This window comes from Mobula hypostoma, chromosome 25 (genome assembly GCF_963921235.1).
Source record: "Mobula hypostoma chromosome 25, sMobHyp1.1, whole genome shotgun sequence".
NCBI classification, from domain to species: Eukaryota; Metazoa; Chordata; class Chondrichthyes; order Myliobatiformes; family Myliobatidae; genus Mobula; species Mobula hypostoma.
The window spans coordinates 43,962,189-43,978,710 of record NC_086121.1 but is presented as its reverse complement, the minus strand read 5'-3'; the positions used below and the strand labels follow the sequence as shown (position 1 = coordinate 43,978,710).

The 16,522-nt window shown below is 41.4% G+C and overlaps 1 protein-coding gene across 1 annotated transcript in view; it reads right to left on the bottom strand.

The window, feature by feature from the left end:
* The window catches only part of LOC134337691 (uncharacterized), a 34,440-nt gene that overhangs the window by 6,963 nt on the left and 10,955 nt on the right, over positions 1 to 16,522 (bottom strand). The window contains exons 13-21 of the mRNA XM_063032883.1: positions 16,208 to 16,231; positions 13,986 to 14,163; positions 13,783 to 13,880; positions 13,405 to 13,428; positions 11,185 to 11,362; positions 10,982 to 11,079; positions 10,604 to 10,627; positions 8,383 to 8,560; positions 8,180 to 8,277 (exon numbers count right to left, since the gene is read on the bottom strand). Coding sequence (XP_062888953.1) covers positions 8,180 to 8,277; positions 8,383 to 8,560; positions 10,604 to 10,627; positions 10,982 to 11,079; positions 11,185 to 11,362; positions 13,405 to 13,428; positions 13,783 to 13,880; positions 13,986 to 14,163; positions 16,208 to 16,231 — 900 coding nt within the window. The remainder of the gene's footprint in view (positions 1 to 8,179; positions 8,278 to 8,382; positions 8,561 to 10,603; positions 10,628 to 10,981; positions 11,080 to 11,184; positions 11,363 to 13,404; positions 13,429 to 13,782; positions 13,881 to 13,985; positions 14,164 to 16,207; positions 16,232 to 16,522) is intronic.

Here is a 16,522-nt window from a genome sequence, read left to right as displayed (position 1 = left end):
GACAGACAGTGTGGTTGATAGACTTCATATGACCGGAGGTCAATGACTATTGGTGTTCTGCAGGTTTCCATATTGGGATTTCTACTTTTTATGATATATTGAATATTGACTTGACTTTCTGACCAACACACCATGATCAAAATAGGCAGTAACACCTCTGCCAAAATTATTCTCAACACGGATGCTTCACATGGCTGTGTCCTCATCTCTCGAATCTACTCCTTGTACACTCATAACTACATGGTCATATTCTGCTTTAACTGCATTTACAAGTTTGCAGATGACACCATCACAGTAAGCCTTACCTCAAATAATGATGAGTGAGAGTACAGGAAAAGGGTTGAGAGTTTAGTAACCTTTCCCTCAATGTCAGCAAAACAAAAGAGGAGTAGGGAGGGCAGTGTACATGCTGCTGTTTACGTCAATGGTGCTGAGGTTAACAATTCTAGTTCCTAGTTTGAACATTACTAATAGCTTGTCCTGGTCCAAACACAGAAAGCTCACTACTGCCTCTACTTCCTCAGGAAGCTAGTTTTTATCAATGAACCATATAAAACATACTATCTCATGCATTATTCTTTGGTAAAGAAACTGCTCTGTCTGTGACTGCAAGAAACTCAGTGTTGTAGACACAGCTCAGCACATCACAGAAGCCAGCCTGCCCTCCATGGATTCTGTCTATACTTCTCACTGCTTCAGTATAGCACAGCGAGTGTGACCTTAACATCCTCTCTTCTCCCTCTTCCATAGGAAGGAATATACAAAAGCCTGAAAGTACATATTACAAGGATTAAAGGCAGCTTCTACCCTGCTGTTATGAAACTTTTGAATTGTTCCCTAGTATGATAAGATAGACTCTTGACCTTACAGTCTACTTTGTTATGACCTTGCAGTTGATTATCTATGGCACCTGCATTGTACTTTCACTGAGGCTATTGCATTTTATTCTGACTTCTGTTATTGATTTATCTTTACGACCTCAATGCACTATGCAATGAATTAATCTGTGTGAATAGTATGCTGGATAAGTTTTTCCACAGTACATCAGTACATGTAACACTAATAAACCAATTTTGGTTCCAATTCCAATGTATATTCATAAATGACTTGAATGAAAATTTGGATGGGTGGATTAATAAGTTCACAGATAATATCAAAGTATCAAGGTTAGTGGCATTGTGAATACCATCGTGTGATATCGATCAGTTGCAGATTTAGCAGTGGGGAGGTGGGACAAATAGCAGGTGGAGTTTAATCTGTGCAAGCGTGAGGTGTAACACTTTGGGAAATCAAATGTAAAAGGTAAAGTACATTGTTAATGGAAGAACACTTAGCTGTGCTGATGTACAAAGGAATCTTGAGGTCCAGATCCATGGCTCCCTGGAAGTGACTGCATAGGTTGATAGGGTGGTAAGGAAGCCATAAGGCATGCCTGCCTTTATTAGTTGAGGAACTGACCATTAGGAAATTATGTTGCTGCTCTATGAAAATTTAGTTAGGGTGCATTTGGAGAATTGCATTGCTTTCTGGTCACCCCATTATAGGAAGGATCTGGAAGCTATGGAAAGGGTGCATAAGAGGTTTACCAGGATGCTGTCTGGATTATAGGATGTGATTTCAGGTCTCACAAACTACAGTTGTTTTCTCTGAACCCGGGGAAGATGAAGGGAGACCTGATAAAATTCATACTATTATGATGGGTGTAGACAGAGTAGACAACTGGCATCTTTTTCCCAGGGCTGAAATGTCTGATGCTAGAGGGCATGCATTTAAAGTGAGGGGATAAGTTCACAGAGAATGTGCTACCTGAGATGTTAGTGAAAGTAGATATGATACCGATATTTAAAAGGCACATGCATATGCACACTATGGTGGGATATGGACCACGTGCAGACAGAAGGGATTAGGTGTCATTAGCTAAATGAGTTCAACACACTATCATGAGATTGTTCTCTGTATGTCCCATGGTGGCTGATGTCAAGAATTGTTTAGATTCAGTAACAGGCCTGGTCCTAACACTGTCACAAATGCTATCATCCAATCTTTTCTAAATAAACTTCCAGCTTTGGAAATTACCAGAGGTTCATGAGTAGCACAATTGTCAGTGTCTCCCAAATTCTTGTCCATATTTTCTGTAAATCCTTCTAACACTGTCTCTTCCTGTCATCAAACAACTTCCATTCCTGAATAGTGCAAAGGGTCTTAGCAGCAATTATTTGTGCCAATGATAATCTCTGTTGCTTTTCCTTCATTTGATCTGAAACACTATCCACAAAACCGCCAGCGGCAGGTGCAATGTTACTGGTGACAAATTATGGCTATTTACTAACAAAATGGACCAAAACGCAAACACGAGGAAATCTGCAGATGCTGGAAATTCAAGCCACACACATAAAAAATGCTGGTGAACGCAGCAGGCCAGGCAGCATCTATAGGAAGAGGTACAGTCAACGTTTCAGGCCGAGACCATTCGGTTTTGCAGGTACTGACTGAAGATAGAAACAAGAAAAATATTAAAAATCAATAGAAATTCTGGTGCTACCCATCTTCTGACTGTGGAGCACAACATAGAAACATAGAAAATAGGTGCAGGAGTAGGCCATTCGGCCCTTCGAACCTGCACCGCCATTTATTATGATCATGGCTGATCATCCAACTCAAACCCCGCCCCAGCCTTCCCTCCATACCCCCTGACCCCCGTAGCCACAAGGGCCATATCTAACTCCCTCTTAAATATAGCCAATGAACTGGCCTCAACTGTTTCCTGTGGCAGAGAATTCCACAGATTCACCACTCTCTGTGTGAAGAAGTTCTTCCTAATCTCGGACCTAAAAGGCTTCCCCTCCATCCTCAAACTGTGGCCCCTCGTTCTGGACTTCCCCAACATCGGGAACAATCTTCCTGCATCTAGCCTGTCCAATCCCTTTAGGATTTCATACGTTTCAATCAGATCCCCCCTCAATCTTCTAAATTCCAACGAGTACAAGCCCAGTTCATCCAGTCTTTCTTCATATGAAAGTCCTGCCATCCCAGGAATCAATCTGGTGAACCTTCTTTGTACTCCCTCTATGGCAAGGATGTCTTTCCTCAGATTAGGGGACCAAAACTGCACACAATACTCCAGGTGTGGTCTCACCAAGGCCTTGTACAACTGCAGTAGTACCTCCCTGCTCCTGTACTCGAATCCTCTCGCTATAAATGCCAGCATACCATTTGCCTTTTTCACCGCCTGGTGTACCTGCATGCCCACTTTCAATGACTGGTGTATAATGACACCCAGGTCTTGTTGCACCTCCCCTTTTCCTAATCGGCCACCATTCAGATAATAATCTGTTTTCCTATTTTTGCCACCAAAGTGGATAACTTCACATTTATCCACATTAAATTGCATCTGCCATGAATTTGCCCACTCACCCAACCTATCCAAGTCACCCTGCATCCTCTTAGCATCCGCCTCACAGCTAACACTGCCACCCAGCTTCGTCTCATCCGCAAACTTGGAGAGGCTGCATTTAATTCCCTCATCCAAGTCATTAATATATATTGTAAACAACTGGGGTCCCAGCACTGAGCCTTGCAGTACCCCACTAGTCACCGCCTGCCATTCTGAAAAGGTCCCGTTTATTTCCACTCTTTGCTTCCTGTCTGCTAACCAATTCTCCACCCACACCAATACCTTACCCCCAATACCGTCTGCTTTAAGTTTGCACACTAATCTCCTGTGTGGAACCTTGTCAAAAGCCTTTTGAAAATCCAAATATACCACATCCACTGGTTCTCCCCTATCCACTCTACTAGTTACATCCTCAAAAAATTCTATGAGATTCATCAGACATGATTTTCCTTTCACAAATCCATGTTGACTTTGTCCGATCATTTCACCGCTTTCCAAATGTGCTGTTATCACATCCTTGATAACCAACTCCAGCAGTTTCCCCACCACCGACGTTAGGCTAACCGGCCTATAATTCCCCGGTTTCTCTCTCCCTCCTTTTTTAAAAAGTGGAGTTACATTAGCCACCCTCCAATCCTCAGGAACTAGTCCAGAATCTAACGAGTTTTGAAAAATTATCACTAATGCATCCACTATTTCTTGGGCTACTTCCTTAAGCACTCTGGGATGCAGACCATCTGGCCCTGGGGATTTATCTGCCTTCAATCCCTTCAATTTACCTAACACCACTTCCCTACTAACATGTATTTTGCTCAGTTCCTCCATCTCACTGGACCCTCTGTCCCCTACTATTTCTTGAAGATTTATGTCCTCCTTAGTGAAGACAGAACCAAAGTAATTATTCAATTGGTCTGCCATGTCCTTGCTCCCCATAATCAATTCACCTGTTTCTGTCTGCAGGGGACCTACATTTGTCTTTACCAGTCTTTTCCTTTTTACATATCTATAAAAGCTTTTACAGTCCATTTTTATGTTCCCTGCCAGTTTTCTCTCATAATCTTTTTTCCCCTTCCTAATTAAGCCCTTTGTCCTCCTCTGCTGAACTCTGAATTTCTCCCAATCCTCGGGTGAGCCACTTTCTCTGGCTAATTTGTATGCTTCTTCTTTGGAATTGATACTACCCCTAATTTCTCTTGTCAGCCACGGGTGCACTACCTTCCTTGATTTATTCTTTTGCCAAACTGGGATGAACAATTGTTGTAGTTCATCCATGCAACCTTTAAATGCTTGCCATTGCATATCCACCGTCAATCCTTTAAGTGTCATTTGCCAGTCTATCTTAGCTAATTCATGTCTCATACCTTCAAAGTTACCCCTCTTTAAGTTCAGAACCTTTGTTTCTGAATTAACTATGTCACTCTCCATCTTAATGAAGAATTCCGCCATATTATGGTCACTCTTACCCAAGGGGCCTCTCACGACAAGATCGCTAATTAACCCTTCCTCATTGCTCAAAACCCAGTCCAGAATAGCCTGCTCTCTAGTTGGTTCCTGGACATGTTGGTTCAAAAAACCATCCCGCAAACATTCCAAGAAATCCTCTTCCTCAGCACCTTTACCAATTTGGTTCACCCAATCTACATGTAGATTGAAGTCATCCATTATAACTGCTGTTCCTTTATCGCACACATTTCTAATTTCCCGTTTAATACCATCTCCGACCTCACTACTACTGTTAGGTGGCCTGTACACAACTCCCACCAGCGTCTTCTGCCCCTCAGTGTTACGCAGCTCTACCCATATCGATTCCACATCTTCCCGGCTTATGTCCTTCCTTTCTATTGCGTTAATCTCTTCTTTAACCAGCAACGCCACCCCACCTCCCCTTCCTTCATGTCTATCCCTCCTGAATATTGAATATCCCTGAACGTTGAGCTCCCATCCCTGGTCACCCTGGAGCCATGTCTCTGTGATCCCAACTATATCATAATCATTAATAACAATCTGCACTTTCAATTCATCCACTTTGTTACGAATGCTCCTTGCATTGACACACAAAGCCTTCAGGCGCTCTTTTACAACTCTCTTAGCCCTGAAACAATTATGTTGAAAAGTGGCCTTTTTTAATGCTTGCCCTGGATTTGTCGGCCTGCCACTTTTACTTTTCTCCTTTGTACTTTTTGCTTCTACCCTCACTTTACACCCCTCTGTCTCTCTGCACTGGTTCCCATCCCCCTGTTGTGAACTAACCTCCTCACGCTTAGCCTCTTTAATTTGATTCCCACCCCCCAACCATTCTAGTTTAAAGTCATCTCAGTAGCCCTCGCTAATCTCCCTGCCAGGATATTGGTCCCCCTAGGATTCAAGTGTAACCCGTCCTTTTTGTACAGGTCACGCCTGCGCCAAAAGAGGTCCCAATGATCCAAAAACTTGAATCCCTGCCCCCTGCTCCAATCCCTCAGCCACGCATTTATCCACCACCTCATCGCATTCCTACTCTCACTGACGCGTGGCACAGGCAGTAATCCCGAGATGCAACAAAATATCATATCAGAATGTATCACATCAACCTACATATGAGACTCTGGTGAGTCACTGATTTGTGGTCTGCCGATCACTTTCCTATCCCTTCATGTCCCATTCTGGCTGATGTCAACAAGAGTTACCTCTCAGTAACAGATCTACTACTTCCCCATCACAAATGCCATTACCCACCTTTTTCTCAATAAATCTCCAGATTTAGACATTACGAATGGAACATCAGTAACGCAATTGTCAGTGTCTCTGAAATTCTTGCCCATATTTTGTGTAAATCTTTCCAGCATTATCTCCTTCTACAATCAGGTATCTTCTCTTTCTGAATATCCCATATACAGTGGGTCTTAGCAACAATTATTTGTGAGAAGTATAAATTCTGCTGCTTTCCCTTCATTTGAGTTGAACCGTTATCCATAATTCTGTCAGTGGCAAGTGCACTGTAAATGGTGACAAGTTATATCTTCTTTGGACCTAAAATGGACCTGCAGTCTTTTGCATTGTAGTAGCCAGTGAAGGATTTTTTTCCTGAAAAATGTATTTTTTACATGGTTGCAGTTGGGGCTGTGATTTTGAGGAACTTGTAATTGATCGTGGACAAACATAACAGATTTATGATGCTGAAAGTTGTTAAGTCTTTCTCAATTGTAATAGTCTTGTGTCTCAGCATTCATCAAGTCTGTCTCTGCGCTCACAATGTTCCACGTCCATCTGTTTGGTAAATATCGATCCAAAGTTCCATTAACGTTCCACCTCCTTTTAAACTTGAGTGACTTTAAACATTGCCCACCAATCACTTCTTTTTAACATTTGGAAGAAATGCTTCGGATTTTCCTTCATCCTCTCACCAAGAATATTTCCTGGGCACTTTGAGACCTGCTGACTCCCAATTATGTTTCTACCCTGCTCCCTTCATATTCTGATCTGTTTGCAGCATCGAAATGTTTAAGTGTGCGCACTGCTCTTTGACTGAATGTACAATGATTCATCGAAGGTCCGCAAAGTTCCCATTCTTGTCTTTCTTCCTCACTAGAAAATTTTGGTCCTAATCTCTGATGAGTTGTCTTCAAAAAGCCTGTATCCTTCAGATATGGACTAACCCAAAGAGAACTTATGCAAATCTTCAATGTTCAGCTGCTTTCTCGTGCCTCTGGCACCGGCCTTCACCTATTTTCTCACTTTCACCCAAGACCAATCTTCCCCTGAAAGCTGTCGTCAGAAGTAACCAAAATCCGTTAACAGCTGAGGTAGATTTTATCAGAGAATTGATACAATCTAAGACCATAAGACATTTGGTTGATGTTTACTTGATTTGACTGACTGCTGCATTAGCACTTTTAAAAGATTGCTAACACAAGATGTTTAGTATTTCATCTCTTTGAGTGATGCTAAACTCAATTTTGAAAGTGTTGCTAGCTGGTGCACTGATCAACCTGCCATCTTTGTTATTACTATCTTTATGCATATTGAATGTTATCTATACCTCTGAAAGGGACTTTTGTTGCTATATCCAAATGAAGCATGTTGCCCTTGGTTTCAAAATGCTATGCAGACATTTATTTCACTCAGCAGTCCGTTGAAGTTGTCCACTTGCAGAGGTGGACAGGTTAAGAATAGAGCATGAGAATTTAGTGCACTTTTCCGATTCCTATGCCAGAATGATTTAGAAGGGGAAGGAGAATATGAATTGGAAGATGTATATTTGTCTATTTCGTTCAGAAAGTTATGACTAATGACCGTAATTTTGCAGTGATGCAGCTGCGTTTCCTGTTTATTAATATCAAGTAGCACTTAAAACAGACGCTATGTGTTAAGAAGAGGTTGGACTGTCATCAAAGGTTGCATAATTTAGAATAGCAAGTTGATACTTAGCAGGAACTGGAGTAGGTGCAGTACTTAAAAGTAAAAAGAGAACAATTCGTTCAGTCATAACTTGAAATGCACTGACAATTATTGAAGATCCAGCATCATCCTGCCAAACTGCAGTGAATTCCAGACATCCCACAGTGAGCTCAACGGTCCCCTCAGGAACCTCTCACCAATAGAGAGGTGAGACATCCTTGCTCCAAAAGGACTGTCAAATAAGGAATGTTCAAGGTTGGTTTGACGGGAAATTTTGTAGAAAGGACGTCAGGGTATCTTGCAGTCGCAAGAAAGTTGCTGAGTGAATGATCGACTCTGAACACATTACATCTGCTGGCCGTCCAAAAGATATGTCAAAAAACAGGTATCAATTCATGCCATACTTACAGAATGATTCAGGGCAGGTGAATCGTATTCTGTAATCTTGGCAGCTCTGATTACGTTGTAAGCCGTTCACACAAAAGAATCCAGAAGCAACATTGCACCTGTAGACCATAGTGCAAGAAATGGTGAAGTCATTGCTCAAGCTATTCATGTTGGCTGGAATGAAATGATATTTGTGAAACAGTATGAGCAGCTTTGTTACGTACGGTTGAATAATCTGTCCGGTTTGTGAGGCTGGAACTCCTGAAGTTGTCTCCACTTCACAGGCGATTGGATGAACACAGATGCGGTTGGGATATTCATTTCGTAAAAGGTTAAGAACTTCGTAATCTCCCTGTCCGGATGGATTATCACGGTCAAACCACTGGGTTTTGCAGGTGCTGACTGAAGACGAGAAACAAGAAAAAACATAAATAATCAACAGAAATTCTGGTGCTACTCATCTTTTGACTTTCTCGAGTACAGCATGCAACAAAATATCATATCACAATGTATGACATCACCCTGCATATGAGATTCCGGTTGTCACTGATTTGCGGACTGCTGACCACTTTGCTATCCCTTGATGTCCCATTCTGGCTGATGTCAACAAGAATTACCCGTCTGTAACAGATCTCCTCCTTATCCCATCACAAAGGCCACCACCTACATTTCTCTCAACAAACCTCCAGCATTAGAAATTACCAGTAGATCACCAGAATCAGGATTGTCAGAGACTCCCAAATTCTTCTCCATATGTTTTTGCAAATCTTTCGAGCATTATCTGCTTCTGCAATCAGGTATCTTTTCTTTCTGAATATCCCTGTATACAGTGTGTCTCATCAACCAGTATTTGTGAGAAGTATAAATTCTGCTGCTTTCCCTTCATTTGAGCTGACCCGTTATCCATAACTCTCTCAGTGGCAAGTGCACTGTAAATGGTGACAAGTTATATCTTCTTTGGACCTAAATTTGACCTGCAGTCTTTTGTATTGTAGTAGCAAGTAAAGGATTTTTTCCCCTGAAAAATGTATTTTTTACATGGTTGCAGCTGGGGCTGTGATTTTGAGGAACTTGTAATTGATCGTGGATGAACATAACAGACTTATGATGCTGAAAGTTGTTAAGTCCTTCTCAATTGTAATAGTCTTGTGTCTCAGCATTCATGAAGTCTGTCTCTGCGCTCACAATGCTCCACGTCCATCTGTTTGGTAAATATCGATCCAAAGTTCCATTAACGTTCCATCTCCTTTTAAACTTGAGTGACTTTAAACATTGCCCACGAATCACTTCTTTTTAACATTTGGAAGAAATGCTTTTGATTTTCCTTCATCCTCTCACCAAGAATATTTCCTGGCCACTTTGAGACCTGCTGTCTCCCAATTATATTTCTACCCTGCTTCCTTCATATTCCGATCTGTTTGCAGCATCGAAACGTTTAAGTGTGGTCACTGTTATTTGACTGAAAGTACAATGATTCATCGAAGGTCCGCAAAGTTCCCATTCTTGTCTTTCTTCCTCACTCGAAAATTTTGGTCCTAATCTCTGATGAGTTGTCTTCAAAAAGCCTGTATCCTTCAGATATGGACTAACCCAAAGAGAACTTATGCAAATCTTCAATGTTCAGCTGCTTTCTCGTGCCTCTGGCACCGGCCTTCACCTATTTTCTCACTTTCACCCAAGACCAATCTTCCCCTGAAAGCTGTCGTCAGAAGTAACCAAAATCCGTTAACAGCTGAGGTAGATTTTATCAGAGACAATTGATACAATCTAAGACCATAAGGCTTTTTGTTCATGTTTACTTAATTTGTTTGACTGCTGCATTGGCACTTTTAAAAGATTGCTAACACAAGAGGTGTAGTACATCATCTCTTTGAGTGATGCTAAACTCAATTTGGAATGTGGTGCTAGCTGGTGCACTGATCAACCTGCCATCTTTGTTATTACGATCTTTTTGCATTTTGCATGTTATCTGTACCTGTGAAACGACTATTGTCGCTATGTCCAAATGAAGCATGTTCCAACACTATACCTCTTCCTGGAGATGCTGCCTGGCCTGCTGCGTTCACCAGCAATCTTTATGCGTGTTGCATGAAGCATGTTGCACTTGGTTTCACAATGCCATGCGGACAATTATTTCACTCAGCAGTCTGTTGAAGTTGTCCACTTGCAGAGGTGGATAGGTTAAGAATAGAGCATGAGAATTTAGTGCACTTTTCCGATTCCTATGCCAGAATGAATTAGAAGGGGAAGGAGAATATGAATTGGAAGATTTATACTTGTCTATTTCATTCAGAAAGTTTGACTAATGACCGTAGTTTTGTAGTGATGTAGCTGCGTATCCTGTTGATTAGTATCAAGTAGCACTGAAAACAGACGTGATGTGTTAAGAAGAGGTTGGACTGTCATCAAAGGTTGCATAATTTAGAATAGCAAGTTGTTACTTACCGGGAACTGGAGTAGGTGCAGTACCTAAAAGTAAAAAGAGAACAATTCGTTCAGTCATAACTTGAAATGCACTGACAATTATTGAAGATCCAGCATCATCCTGCCAAACTGCAGTGAATTCCAGACATCCCACAGTGAGCTCAACGGTCCCCTCAGGAACCTCTCACCAATAGAGTGGTGAGACATCCTTGCTCCAAAAGGACTGTCAAATCAGGAATGTTCAAGGTTGGTTTGACGGGAAATTTTGTAGAAAGGACGTCAGGGTATCTTGCAGTCGCAAGAAAGTTGCAGAGTGAATGATCGACTCTGAACACATTACATCTGCTGGCCGTCCAAAAGATATGTCAAAAAACAGGTATCAATTCATGCCATACTTACAGAATGATTCAGGGCAGGTGAATCGTATTCTGTAATCTTGGCAGCTCTGATTACGTTGTAAGCCGTTCACACAAAAGAATCCAGAAGCAACATTGCACCTGTAGACCATAGTGCAAGAAATGGTGAAGTCATTGCTCAAGCTATTCATGTTGGCTGGAATGAAATGATATTTGTGAAACAGTATGAGCAGCTTTGTTACGTACGGTTGAATAATCTGTCCGGTTTGTGAGGCTGGAACTCCTGAAGTTGTCTCCACTTCACAGGCGATTGGATGAACACAGATGCGGTTGGGATATTCATTTCGTAAAAGGTTAAGAACTTCGTAATCTCCCTGTCCGGATGGATTATCACGGTCAAACCACTGGGTTTTGCAGGTGCTGACTGAAGACGAGAAACAAGAAAAAACATAAATAATCAACAGAAATTCTGGTGCTACTCATCTTTTGACTTTCTCGAGTACAGCATGCAACAAAATATCATATCACAATGTATGACATCATCCTGCATATGAGATTCCGGTTGTCACTGATTTGCGGACTGCTGACCACTTTGCTATCCCTTGATGTCCCATTCTGGCTGATGTCAACAAGAATTACCCGTCTGTAACAGATCTCCTCCTTATCCCATCACAAAGGCCACCACCTACATTTCTCTCAACAAACCTCCAGCATTAGAAATTACCAGTAGATCACCAGAATCAGGATTGTCAGAGACTCCCAAATTCTTCTCCATATGTTTTTGCAAATCTTTCGAGCATTATCTGCTTCTGCAATCAGGTATCTTTTCTTTCTGAATATCCCTGTATACAGTGTGTCTCATCAACCAGTATTTGTGAGAAGTATAAATTCTGCTGCTTTCCCTTCATTTGAGCTGACCCGTTATCCATAACTCTCTCAGTGGCAAGTGCACTGTAAATGGTGACAAGTTATATCTTCTTTGGACCTAAATTTGACCTGCAGTCTTTTGTATTGTAGTAGCAAGTAAAGGATTTTTTCCCCTGAAAAATGTATTTTTTACATGGTTGCAGCTGGGGCTGTGATTTTGAGGAACTTGTAATTGATCGTGGATGAACATAACAGACTTATGATGCTGAAAGTTGTTAAGTCCTTCTCAATTGTAATAGTCTTGTGTCTCAGCATTCATGAAGTCTGTCTCTGCGCACACAATGCTCCACGTCCATCTGTTTGGTAAATATCCATCCAAAGTTCCATTAACGTTCCATCTCCTTTTAAACTTGAGTGACTTTAAACATTGCCCACGAATCACTTCTTTTTAACATTTGGAAGAAATGCTTTTGATTTTCCTTCATCCTCTCACCAAGAATATTTCCTGGCCACTGAGACCTGCTGTCTCCCAATTATATTTCTACCCTGCTTCCTTCATATTCCGATCTGTTTGCAGCATCGAAACGTTTAAGTGTGGTCACTGTTATTTGACTGAAAGTACAATGATTCATCGAAGGTCCGCAAAGTTCCCATTCTTGTCTTTCTTCCTCACTCGAAAATTTTGGTCCTAATCTCTGATGAGTTGTCTTCAAAAAGCCTGTATCCTTCAGATATGGACTAACCCAAAGAGAACTTATGCAAATCTTCAATGTTCAGCTGCTTTCTCGTGCCTCTGGCACCGGCCTTCACCTATTTTCTCACTTTCACCCAAGACCAATCTTCCCCTGAAAGCTGTCGTCAGAAGTAACCAAAATCCGTTAACAGCTGAGGTAGATTTTATCAGAGACAATTGATACAATCTAAGACCATAAGGCTTTTTGTTCATGTTTACTTAATTTGTTTGACTGCTGCATTGGCACTTTTAAAAGATTGCTAACACAAGAGGTGTAGTACATCATCTCTTTGAGTGATGCTAAACTCAATTTGGAATGTGGTGCTAGCTGGTGCACTGATCAACCTGCCATCTTTGTTATTACTATCTTTTTGCATTTTGCATGTTATCTGTACCTGTGAAACGACTATTGTCGCTATGTCCAAATGAAGCATGTTCCAACGACTATACCTCTTCCTGGAGATGCTGCCTGGCCTGCTGCGTTCACCAGCAATCTTTATGCGTGTTGCATGAAGCATGTTGCACTTGGTTTCACAATGCCATGCGGACAATTATTTCACTCAGCAGTCTGTTGAAGTTGTCCACTTGCAGAGGTGGATAGGTTAAGAATAGAGCATGAGAATTTAGTGCACTTTTCCGATTCCTATGCCAGAATGAATTAGAAGGGGAAGGAGAATATGAATTGGAAGATTTATATTTGTCTATTTCATTCAGAAAGTTTGACTAATGACCGTAGTTTTGTAGTGATGTAGCTGCGTATCCTGTTGATTAGTATCAAGTAGCACTGAAAACAGACGTGATGTGTTAAGAAGAGGTTGGACTGTCATCGAAGGTTGCATAATTTAGAATAGCAAGTTGTTACTTACCGGGAACTGGAGTAGGTGCAGTACCTAAAAGTAAAAAGAGAACAATTCGTTCAGTCATAACTTGAAATGCACTGACAATTATTGAAGATCCAGCATCATCCTGCCAAACTGCAGTGAATTCCAGACATCCGACAGTGAGCTCAACGGTCCCCTCAGGAACCTCTCACCAATAGAGTGGTGAGACATCCTTGCTCCAAAAGGACTGTCAAATCAGGAATGTTCAAGGTTGGTTTGACGGGAAATTTTGTAGAAAGGACGTCAGGGTATCTTGCAGTCGCAAGAAAGTTGCAGAGTGAATGATCGACTCTGAACACATTACATCTGCTGGCCGTCCAAAAGATATGTCAAAAAACAGGTATCAATTCATGCCATACTTACAGAATGATTCAGGGCAGGTGAATCGTATTCTGTAATCTTGGCAGCTCTGATTACGTTGTAAGCCGTTCACACAAAAGAATCCAGAAGCAACATTGCACCTGTAGACCATAGTGCAAGAAATGGTGAAGTCATTGCTCAAGCTATTCATGTTGGCTGGAATGAAATGATATTTGTGAAACAGTATGAGCAGCTTTGTTACGTACGGTTGAATAATCTGTCCGGTTTGTGAGGCTGGAACTCCTGAAGTTGTCTCCACTTCACAGGCGATTGGATGAACACAGATGCGGTTGGGATATTCATTTCGTAAAAGGTTAAGAACTTCGTAATCTCCCTGTCCGGATGGATTATCACGGTCAAACCACTGGGTTTTGCAGGTGCTGACTGAAGACGAGAAACAAGAAAAAACATAAATAATCAACAGAAATTCTGGTGCTACTCATCTTTTGACTTTCTCGAGTACAGCATGCAACAAAATATCATATCACAATGTATGACATCACCCTGCATATGAGATTCCGGTTGTCACTGATTTGCGGACTGCTGACCACTTTGCTATCCCTTGATGTCCCATTCTGGCTGATGTCAACAAGAATTACCCGTCTGTAACAGATCTCCTCCTTATCCCATCACAAAGGCCACCACCTACATTTCTCTCAACAAACCTCCAGCATTAGAAATTACCAGTAGATCACCAGAATCAGGATTGTCAGAGACTCCCAAATTCTTCTCCATATGTTTTTGCAAATCTTTCGAGCATTATCTGCTTCTGCAATCAGGTATCTTTTCTTTCTGAATATCCCTGTATACAGTGTGTCTCATCAACCAGTATTTGTGAGAAGTACAAATTCTGCTGCTTTCCCTTCATTTGAGCTGAACCGTTATCCATAACTCTCTCAGTGGCAAGTGCACTGTAAATGGTGACAAGTTATATCTTCTTTGGACCTAAACTTGACCTGCAGTCTTTTGCATTGTAGTAGCAAGTAAAGGATTTTTTCCCCTGAAAAATGTATTTTTTACATGGTTGCAGCTGGGGCTGTGATTTTGAGGAACTTGTAATTGATCGTGGATGAACATAACAGACTTATGGTGCTGAAAGTTGTTAAGTCCTTCTCAATTGTAATAGTCTTGTGTCTCAGCATTCATGAAGTCTGTCTCTGCGCTCACAATGCTCCACGTCCATCTGTTTGGTAAATATCCATCCAAAGTTCCATTAACGTTCCACCTCCTTTTAAACTTGAGTGACTTTAAACATTGCCCACGAATCACTTCTTTTTAACATTTGGAAGAAATGCTTTTGATTTTCCTTCATCCTCTCACCAAGAATATTTCCTGGCCACTTTGAGACCTGCTGTCTCCCAATTATATTTCTACCCTGCTTCCTTCATATTCCCATCTGTTTGCAGCATCGAAACGTTTAAGTGTGGTCACTGTTATTTGACTGAAAGTACAATGATTCATCGAAGGTCCGCAAAGTTCCCATTCTTGTCTTTCTTCCTCACTCGAAAATTTTGGTCCTAATCTCTGATGAGTTGTCTTCAAAAAGACTGTATCCTTCAGATATGGACTAACCCAAAGAGAACTTATGCAAATCTTCAATGTTCAGCTGCTTTCTCGTGCCTCTGGCACCGGCCTTCACCTATTTTCTCACTTTCACCCAAGACCAATCTTCCCCTGAAAGCTGTCGTCAGAAGTAACCAAAATCCGTTAACAGCTGAGGTAGATTTTATCAGAGACAATTGATACAATCTAAGACCATAAGGCTTTTTGTTCATGTTTACTTAATTTGTTTGACTGCTGCATTGGCACTTTTAAAAGATTGCTAACACAAGAGGTGTAGTACATCATCTCTTTGAGTGATGCTAAACTCAATTTGGAATGTGGTGCTAGCTGGTGCACTGATCAACCTGCCATCTTTGTTATTACTATCTTTTTGCATTTTGAATGTTATCTGTACCTGTGAAACGACTATTGTCGCTATGTCCAAATGAAGCATGTTCCAACGACTATACCTCTTCCTGGAGATGCTGCCTGGCCTGCTGCGTTCACCAGCAATCTTTATGCGTGTTGCATGAAGCATGTTGCACTTGGTTTCACAATGCCATGCGGACAATTATTTCACTCAGCAGTCTGTTGAAGTTGTCCACTTGCAGAGGTGGATAGGTTAAGAATAGAGCATGAGAATTTAGTGCACTTTTCCGATTCCTATGCCAGAATGAATTAGAAGGGGAAGGAGAATATGAATTGGAAGATTTATATTTGTCTATTTCATTCAGAAAGTTTGACTAATGACCGTAGTTTTGTAGTGATGTAGCTGCGTATCCTGTTGATTAGTATCAAGTAGCACTGAAAACAGACGTGATGTGTTAAGAAGAGGTTGGACTGTCATCAAAGGTTGCATAATTTAGAATAGCAAGTTGTTACTTACCGGGAACTGGAGTAGGTGCAGTACCTAAAAGTAAAAAGAGAACAATTCGTTCAGTCATAACTTGAAATGCACTGACAATTATTGAAGATCCAGCATCATCCTGCCAAACTGCAGTGAATTCCAGACATCCCACAGTGAGCTCAACGGTCCCCTCAGGAACCTCTCACCAATAGAGTGGTGAGACATCCTTGCTCCAAAAGGACTGTCAAATCAGGAATGTTCAAGGTTGGTTTGACGGGAAATTTTGTAGAAAGGACGTCAGGGTATCTTGCAGTCGCAAGAAAGTTGCAGAGTGAATGATCGACTCTGAACACA